This window comes from Dermacentor albipictus, chromosome 1 (assembly GCF_038994185.2).
Source record: "Dermacentor albipictus isolate Rhodes 1998 colony chromosome 1, USDA_Dalb.pri_finalv2, whole genome shotgun sequence".
Taxonomy (NCBI): domain Eukaryota; kingdom Metazoa; phylum Arthropoda; class Arachnida; order Ixodida; family Ixodidae; genus Dermacentor; species Dermacentor albipictus.
In genome coordinates, this window is record NC_091821.1 from 400,860,592 (window position 1) to 400,870,624 (window position 10,033).

Consider the following 10,033-nt stretch of genomic DNA (forward strand, 5'->3'; position numbering starts at 1 on the left):
TCCAAGCATGGCAACCTCCACCTATAATACATTTCTGGCAGCCCCAGCACTAGAAAACAGTGCAGAAGCTGATCATTTCTTTACTTGCATATTAAGTCAATACAGCACACTTCATTCCATGGAAATACCAAAGAAGCTTACCTTTGAACCGAGATGCCAAGATCTCCAGAGTTTTTGATGCTGTGTCTTCACCTATTCCATCCTTCAGTGTCGGACTACCATCATGGCCATTCTGTTCTTCGGCTGCACCGAAAGCATTTGAGAGGACTTCAGTGTTCCAGACGTATTTGCTCTCCTCGCACTACAGCATCTCTCACAGGCATGTTCCTTCGGCAACTAATGACAGAGTAATACTACACAATTCCACCACTAAGAAGGAGTTTCCTTAGACTTTATGTCAGTCAATAACACAAATGGCATTATACGCTTAAACCAGCTCAGCAGTGTGCATATTCCTGCCCCAACTGGCATCGCTTTTCTAGTTACACATAACATTCAACAAAAGTGACAAGATGCAGGCAGCCACTATCACCAAAGGCTAATAACCCCTGGTCACTCTTTTGCAACGCTAGGAAATAGCTCGAAGTCAAAAAATACTGTAGTAGCTGGTGTCAAATGCCTCAAATTTTTTTGCCAACCAGTGAAAGTGAAAATTACTACACATCATTTTATGCTCAACTTGGAAATGTGGTGAATAGGGGTATGCAAAAAATGACGGTAATTGGGTGAGTTGCTCTTTGTTCAATATAACGAATTCTTACTCTCAATGCAAGCATTAGGAGTTGAGACATCAGGCCCTGAGCTCTTTAGTGCTCTTTATTGAGATAGCAATTGTACGGACACTTGGGGCACGTGAGTGCCGTTGTGCTATTTAAGTATCAATGGAGCATGCGCATCCCCCCACATGGAGCTTTAGAAGGCCTCCGAAGATGCACAGTGCGTTTGGATGCAAAAACAATGAAGCTTAGCGGCTTCTCAATGGGCTCTGCCAGAGCCAGGCCAAGCATTCCATCTTCCACTGCTGGCACGAGCGTTACGTGCACACACATCAGCTCCCCTGCTGAGGAGCTGTACGCGTACACTTGTCTGAGCAGAATGGGTAGCAAGGGTCAAGCTATCTAATCCTTTCACTGGGTGCCGACATAATATGCCCATGGTTTCACATACTTCAAGTAAATATGAGCTGCTTCAGCAGTCCCCCTTGATTCAGTGGGTGGAACTGCTTCTGCATGAGGTCTGCATGTGGAAGTACCAGCAAACATTTGGGCAAAATAGCGAGAGAAGGCGAGAATGATGCGGTGTAATTTACCTGCACAGGCATCAAAGTATGCCTGAAGTGTATCAACTTGACGGCACAGAATGTCTCGAAATGTCTCCATCTCAAGCAGCTTCTCTCGAAGACCCCGGCCTTTCTTCAATGAAGACACACTCGTTGAGCCAAGGGAGAGTGCCGAGCCATGGCGTCGTAGGCTGTTCTCGCTCCCATATGCAGAATCAACCTGGATGTGCAGAAAGAGGAAAATGTATAAATTCCCTGCAAGTAGCCTATGAGCGCTGTCTAGCCCAAATATATAACGAAGCAGGATGATGTGACTTATTTTCTATTGGGGTTGAGCAACACCAGTGATCATGTGGGCAGTGTTGCCACGTCTGAAGTAGGGGAGAGGGGGCTGAGAACAAAAGCTTTAGTAATGCAACAAAAGCCTTAGCTGCACTGTGGTTTACTGCTCACCTATAACAACTAATAAGACATATAAAAGAACTCGGAAAAGAATACTGAATTGTTGCTGAGGGCTATCATGTCCCTGCAGGTGACTAAGCCTCTAGTTGCATTGTAAAAGCATTTTAAAACATGTCCGGAAGCGTTAACACAACAATGTTTGCTTTTGTCCAGTTAAGTGCCCATATGCTGCGACCTACAGACCATGGCAAGGTGCAAATATCTGTTTTTGTATAGGCTGGTTCTTGAAGAAAAGAAAATAATATGCGAGAAATGAGACAAGAGCAGGCAGAGCACCTAGTCTTGTCTGTGCTTTATTGTCCCACCTTCCTGATTGTTTTTCTGGCATGAAGCCGTAAACAAAGCTGAAATTCAGGCATAGGCCACAGTGTTTCGTTTATTTTTTCAGTTAGTGATATTTTTTAAGTTGATTTGAAAGCACAATTCGGTCTGTTTAATGAGATATCTGAAGATGTTGATTTTACTTGCATGGTAAATTGTAATATCCAGGTAGCTATAATTGAATGTATTCACAAATGAACTTTTTAATTGTTCCCTTTAAGTTACAGGTTGAAATTGTGAAATCAGTTTTGAAGCCACGCCTGCTTACTAGAAGTCCTACAACTATCATCAATTTCGGCTTCAGCATCTGGAGCAGTGGCACGAGCGAATGCGCTCGTGCCACTGCTCGCGCATTTTTCGTTGGCCTTCTTCCACAGCTGGCTCCGATGGCACTCATCATGCTAGTGTTCCCATACTGCCCCTCCCTCTGCGAAGGCACTGTCGGCACTGGCCCACTGCCAGTCGGTGTGGTGATTTCGGTCTCAAATTCTGTGCCTCAGTATATCATGTAATGAAAACACGAATGTACATAACTAATGTGTATAATGAATGTGTAACATCACATGAATGAATGCAAATGTACAAAAATAAATGTGCATGTGTACCTTTCGTCAAGATGACCGCCGATCAGAACCATAAATGTGTTTGTAGCTTTGTTGAAAATTCTGTGCCACCTCTTTGTCATGCGCTACACAGCTTCGCTGGTCAATGGCTCATAATTCTTTAGTAGATTTTTTTGTGTATGCTTTCTGCAACGTATGTGCTGTGCCGGTACAGTGTGAACACTGAGGGAAGCAGACTGGAGCAGGTATACAAAATATTATGCATTGAGAATGTCATTCCTAGCGACACTGAGAAACAATTCAAAACACAGGAAAAAGTTAGGGCCTATTAAATAGTTTTATTATAAATACTATATGGATTGCCTCCTTGCTTCATTTCTCCCCTGAAGATAAGAAATCTGCATACAACGAATGCATCACAAGAGTCTGTTTAATGTTGTTATAGGCAAATGAAGGTATATAGCAAAGAACTTAAAGTGTATAAGCCTGTTCATTATAACCAGGATCAAATGACCACCATGATCATTACAACAAAAGCCTTTGTCAAAGATCTCCAATTATTCATGTCCTGCATATGTACTGATGTATTGTGATCTATTTGCATGGGCAAATGAAGCTAAAATGGGGAAGTGTGTGTGTGTGTGTGCGTGTGTGTGTGTGTGTATAAAGTAGAACATTTCTTACGAGCAGTAACTTGAGAGCACGATTCTGCACAGCAACACATATGGGCCCCATAGTGAGTGCACAAGCCGGAGTCGTGGTTACATCATACGAGGTTCAAAAAGCAGAAACAAAAAAACACATGCTGGTTAGCCCCGATTTGATTGACTTTGACACATGCATGACGTGATATACATCAGCTTTGAAACAAGCAGCTTCTTAGGGGGTCTTTCAGAAGGCAACAATTTAAGTTCGCAGATTAAAAGTTGTGACCTCGGGACATGAAATGTCAGCACAATAAGAATGTTTTCATGAACTCATGAAACATTAAATGAAGGAAAAAACTGAGTACCAGATTTCGCTGAAGTACTAATGCAGGAAAAACTGGTGATTGCACGAAACCAAGGCCTTATCTAATCAGTAGAAGCAAATGACAATCACCAACACAACATTTTGGTTTGTTAACAGGACTGCAAGTCAATCATGTGGCTAAAAACGGTTATAATGTACGTTGACCTACCTTATATGCATCCAAAGCTTCGACCCATCGATTCCTCTCCTCTGGTCCCTCAGCTCGCAGATACCACACGCAGTCATTAACGCTGACGTCAAAGCGGCACTCGTCAAACTCGTGTGGCTGCATGAAATAAATCCACAAAGCTCTGTGAGGCACAAACATTTACTGATAAAAAGTGTTCTTTTAAACTACAATATGTTTTTTACTGGTGCAGTTAGTAAATATACATTTAATCTATGAAAGCTGCTTACAAGGTATTATTATTTCAGCTATTTTTCAGCCTCAAGGAATCACAGCACTTCATACATGCAAAGCAGTGCCAAATACAAATGCAACTTTATGCATTTTGGGTACTCAGTATAGCTAAATCATTCCATCCTTTTAATGATCAGACATTTGTTTAAATATCCTTTATGAAGGGTGCACATGCTGCCCAAAGAAGTCATGGTGCAGTTTCAGTGCAAGTGATAACCCATTTGACAAGTGTTAGCCTTTATAACCACCCTTCCTCTATGAATGTACATGCTCATGTTGATGAAACTTCTACATTAACTCGCTTAACTACACAAAGAAAGGGAGAGGTAATGTCCAACGCACAGTGATGCCCAAAGGACATCACTGGTGCCTTGCACATCACTTGCACATTAACAGTTATGCCCCAGGTAGGTGTCCGAACTGCATGGTGAATGTGGCAATCACTTGAGGCACTACGAGAATACGGTAATAGTCAAGAAGGTTTCTTGACTACCTCTGTCATGTGACACAGTCCACAACATGGCTTGCATGGCTAACCCTTTGCAATACGTGCCAGACACAAACCCGGACTGCACATTTCCATGCTGTGCCATGTGCTGCTGCTCAGCGCTGAGAATGAAGCTGCACCAAAGTGCATGCCCGGAGTACTGAGTGAAAATATTTGGCACATACAGCAGCTGCCAGGTGTCCAAAGGCTGAGCTTAGCCAAAAAACCTAAGAGCAGAATTTCCAAAGTAAACAGTGTGAACATGACATTGGAGGACATTTATACTGTAGTAATTACCATGCACCAACACATGACAAAGGTTTCTAAGCAGTGCTGCGTGTAGTATTTGTGACTGCTTGCCATTTGATCCACACGTGCGCTCTCTGTGCAGTCAACAGCTGAGTGACAACAAAAGTGACGTGCCTTTGAAGAAACAAATCTCCCCCCTCTCTGCTCCCTCACATATGCTCCCTACATCTGCCTAGCCCCCACAGGCTCCCATAGAAATGCGACAGCCCATCAAAGCTCTACGTCATAGCAATACTCTTTCGTTCTTTGTTCCTGCTGTACAACCCATCAACATTCTAAGTTCAAAATCAAGGTGCCCTGGCATGCCAGATCATACGTAGTTTCTCACTCAATAGTGTCTGCCACTATGCGTACATCACAGCAGAACACTTGCATTAGCAGGTGGTGGGAATGAAGGTTTGATGATGCCCTGGAGAGAAAGTGCATGGAGGAAATTCGAAATGTTAAGCCTTCACTAAGCCCTCTTTGGGTTGCAGAGTTTCTGCCTTTCAGTAGGCACTCCAAATAAATTGGTTAGCGCTTGAGCAATCTCTACCTTGGACATGTCCTGCATGTCTACAGTTATTACCAAGCAGCAGAAAGAAGCTTTCCAGGCATTACAGGAATGGAAACCTTCATTGCTAGAGTTTCAAAACCAATCAACTAGATTATTTTGCCCATGACTTCAATACGTGCCCACAGTAACAAGTGCAGGTCTTTGTCTGCTACTGTTACTACGAGGCAGTGTGTTAAATGTTGTACCTAATGCATATATTTCAAAAATGCCTTGCAATAATGAGAATTGTACACCAGTGGTATTCGGCAATGACCAAGGTTGTACATTTTCATCACTACCAAGACTGATCTCCAAGAATTTCAAGGCTATTAACTTCTCTGCTGGGTTTGAAAAAGTCTGCCACAATAATACCACATATGATTAAATCACCCTTATCCATGTTTTATGAGTTTAGTGAAGAACTTGTTCAATAATGGCGATTTCAGTATGGACCCAACTTACTTTTATTCTTTTCTGTATCAAGAGCAATGTTCAAGATTGCACTTATTTATGTTCCTAGAAAACCTGCTCTACTGGATGCATAATTCAGGGCACATAATTCAATTTAAATGTTTAATGATGGCATATATAAATATATGAAAAAAGAAATGTTCGTTTTCTATGTAAATGTGCAAAACACATAAAACATAAGCATAATCAATGAAATAAGTATTTTGTGGAAACTTGTTCAGCAATGGGGGGAAACCCCCAGCCAGAAAACTGGAAATGGTCACCCAAGCCACATATGGCTTCATTTGAAATTTTTAAGGATAGCTCTCATCATGTGAACCATAAGTGTACATTTCATTTGCTTTACATAACATGTTTGGCACCACTGCTGATGGAGATCTTGCATTAGTCTGTCTCCTCTGACCATGCTTCCAAAAGAAAGTGAGTTGCGTGGCAAACTTCTACCTGGTCCAGACATGCTTGCTGCATGTCATTCAGTGTTGGCCAAAGACATTAAGCCAGAAATTTTGCATTCTGTAAAAAAACTCGGCAAGAAAAAATGTTTTTCTTGTATGCTACCTGTGGGCAACATTCATCAACAAAGGGTTAAAAAGAGTTCTGCTAAGCACGTAATGCGAGAATGCGGATGCATACTTCTGATTTTTAAGGGTATCTGCAGTGGCCTCAATGGCAACATGTTCACTTTGAAATTTGCAGCTGAATTTGAAATGTTGCCATTTTATTAATTTTGTAGCTAGAGTTATCCAAAAATTTTCAATTTAGTGAACGGCAATCTTTTTTTAGCAATGTGACAGAACAATCAGCAACATTTTCGAGTCCATGAAGTTAGGAAACTTGCTTACAAAATAGTTTTCTATGATGTACTTTATTATTCAAAAGTTACATTTGAGAGGGCCGTAATTGGCTGTATGACGCATAGGCTCTGTGACCATGATGGCTGCCTTTACAGGATTCACAGTGTGCTCACAAAATGCATGTTTTATTTTTAACAAAACCAATTTAAATGAATCGTAACACTCTGGGTTTTGCACTTGCACCAAATATGTTTGATTGGTGGACATTCAAAAATTTTATGGCAAGATTTAGAATGCAGCGGGTGAATGGTAAGAAAAATCAACTGTAGAAAGGTGTATGCATAGGAGCGGCTAGGCTAGTTCACGTGAGCCTGAACACACTACGTCCTTCCTTATCACATTGGTTGGAACAAATCAGAATTGCAAAGAGCGGTAGACAAAGTGGAAGCACAATATTTTACCAGCATAAAGGTAACACAATTGCCACCACCATGTTAGCATGTGACCTTGTCCATCATGCAGAATTTGCTATCCTTTCAGGAGTGCCAAGAACTAAAAAATTTTCTGGGATAATGTGGACCAAGTGCCTTTGCATGTTAGGAAAATGAGATTGCTGGTGTACTTTTGAATCGTGCTGCATTTAGAACCTTACAATCTGAGGGTAAACACCCTGTTTCAGCTATCATCATTGTGCATTGTTATGCCAGTAGAATAGTAAAAGCCCACTACAGACTGCTGGTACACTGACAGTTTATTTCCCGCTCACTTGAACCCTAGACAAACACAAGGCATTTCAGTAAATAGTTCACGTCATGCTAGCATATGTTATAGTTTTCCAATATGCCTATGTTACCTAAAATGCACTCAACAGCTTTGGCGACAATTTCAGCGACCTTGCAGCAAAATTTAGTAGAAATGTAGCTACCTCTATGTCTCAATTTAGCGACACGCTTACAAAATTATGGCAAAACCGCTCAATGTTTCTTATGTGTAATATGAGTTGCATGCTAAGGTGCTGACATGCAACCAAAAGGGTAGTCTGTTGACGGTCCTTAAGCGTCTAGCTCATTCTGAACTATGCTGATGCACCATTGACACTTCACATCCACACTTATCAAAAACCTTATGAACACTTTTGCAGTGCCTTTGACATCACGCTGATGCTTCTTAAGAGGCAAGGAGATGCACTCTGCTATACAATGCACACTTCATTGGCACACTTCAAGGTTCACACCTCCTGCTCAATTATCCACACAAGAAGCCACAGAAAGGGAGCTCGCAAATTGGCATGAATTGACATATTCGAATAAAGGCTGTACACAAAAAACAGTGGCCTTCCTTCAGCCACACTGAGTTAACAGGCAACATTTTGAAAATGTGATTAGCGAAGAAGTTTAGATACTGCACTAGGAGCCATGACAATCAACAATCACGTAGTTATCATTAAGTGAAAACTGTGGGTGGCCATCTGATGAAAGTTAAACTGAGAAAAAAATATATATAGAAAGAATGTTCACACATGACGTTTTCTTTCTCCTGAAGAGGAGAAAAAAAAATGACGCACCTAAGTTTTGTTTGTGTCATCTTTACTGAGGCGCGACTCAGTGTCTGTATTAATAAAAAAAACAAGCCGTGTGCAAGGACGGTCTTGCACACGGCTTGTTGTGCGATTACCCCTGCTCAGAAAAAAAAGCATAAACAAGAAGAAAAAAAAAACGCCTGTCGCGGTCAGCATACACGGAACCTTTCTAGTTTCGCAGTGCCGTCAGATGTCACATACGCGGGTGGGATATAAAGCTACTGCTGCTTCCCTTTATTTTCGTTTTTCCTGCTGGCGAATTTCTGACGCGATGACGTCCTCTGCAGTTATTCGTCGCGGCTTCTAGCCTGAGCCTTCTTTCCTCTAAGAAGGGCGCCGATCCCGGCAAAGAAAGGAAAACAGAAGACGTACGACGTCCGCCCACTGGGTTTCCTCCGCTGCAGCTTGTCAAGCGACGCAGCAGCGATGAGAGGGGGGCGTTGCCAGGCAAAATGACGCTTACCGCGCAACACTCACGCGCCTCGGAAGCTCGTTGCCCACGATGCGCCTTTCGAGACGCGCAAACGCACGACAAAGCTTAGCGTGCCTGTCCACGAGACATGCCCGTCACGAGAATTGTGCCTGTTGCACTTGCTGAGCCGATAATGTAAACACGTCAACGCGCCGACGTTGCAGGCGACGCCTCCGCCAGCGTTTGGCCTCAACGACGCAGTGATTCACCGCGCATCCCGATTTCCACGCTACCGGCGAAACACGCTCCGAAGGCGCGGAAAGCGCATCAGAGAAGCGTCTTGAAGGTGTTAAAATTAGATTAGGTGTAAACGCCAGCGGCACCTTCCCGAGAACGGGCTGCTTGCTTTGAAAACAAGCGGCTGAAGCGCGAAAGGGCGTCGCCAACCGTACGGAACAGAATCCGATAACCACATCCGCAGCGGCGTTAACTTCCGCGCCGCGGCATTTCTGCCCACAAAATGAGAACGAATGAAGACCTATCCGTACTGCAGCAGCGACGAAGCGGAAGGAAATCAGGGGCAATTAGGCCTAAACTAGCTGCAACTCACCTTTACCGTAGCCTTGTAAATGCTGATCGCGCCACGACACCCAAAAGCCGTGTCATTCTCCGACTTGTAGTAGGACAGGGTGCCATCCTTGAGCACGATGAATCTGTCCTGCCAGCCGTGGATGTAATTAGTCCATTTGCACAAAGTTCCTTGCAGTTCGTGGGGACTGGTCGGGTGCTCAAAATCCTCCTCGTCATCGCTTAAATTAATGCTGTGGTCGTCCATCATGTTGAATGTTTGATGAGGTCAGTCCCGCGGTGGCAGCGAGGGCGACGGCGTTGAAAGCCAATCCAAACAGGGTCTCCGCAGCGAGACGTCTGTCTCTGTCTTGCCTTACATGCCTCGCACACTCAAAACGCCTGTATCTGTCGCCATCTTAGATTTTGAGTAAAGCAAAACGCAACAAGCAAAATTGGCTTCCGTGGTTGCTAGACTGTCTTGCGATTCAAGGCTGTGGACGACGAGAAATAGGGCCGTTTTGGCGGCAAATTTTGAAGCGTCACACGGTGGTCAGACCGCTACAGACTGTAGCATATGTTCAGACAGATCACCGCTTTAGTGTTTTCACTTGCGGAAGAAAAGAGAAGTTACACTTTCAGATTTGTGGATTCCTTCGGAATTGAGAGTTGTAAAAGTAATAACAGTATTAAGAAAGCAAGGCACCGGTTATGTCTTAGATAATTACATTAGCCCAATATCTCTTACATCTAACCTAGTAAAAGTCATCGGAAGAATCTTACACGATCGCATAGAAAATTGGTTGATAGAAAACGTGATTT

At 43.1% G+C, this 10,033-nt stretch overlaps 1 protein-coding gene across 1 annotated transcript in view; it reads right to left on the reverse strand.

Annotated features, from left to right (window-relative positions):
* Positions 1 to 9,649, reverse strand: part of cert (ceramide transfer protein) — a 65,738-nt gene extending 56,089 nt beyond the window's left edge. The window contains exons 1-4 of the mRNA XM_065452470.2: positions 9,255 to 9,649; positions 3,806 to 3,922; positions 1,310 to 1,499; positions 142 to 243 (exon numbers count right to left, since the gene is read on the reverse strand). Of these exons, the coding sequence (XP_065308542.1) occupies positions 142 to 243; positions 1,310 to 1,499; positions 3,806 to 3,922; positions 9,255 to 9,482 (637 nt within the window). The 5' untranslated portion in view covers positions 9,483 to 9,649. The remainder of the gene's footprint in view (positions 1 to 141; positions 244 to 1,309; positions 1,500 to 3,805; positions 3,923 to 9,254) is intronic.
* Positions 9,650 to 10,033: the final 384 nt, after the last annotated feature.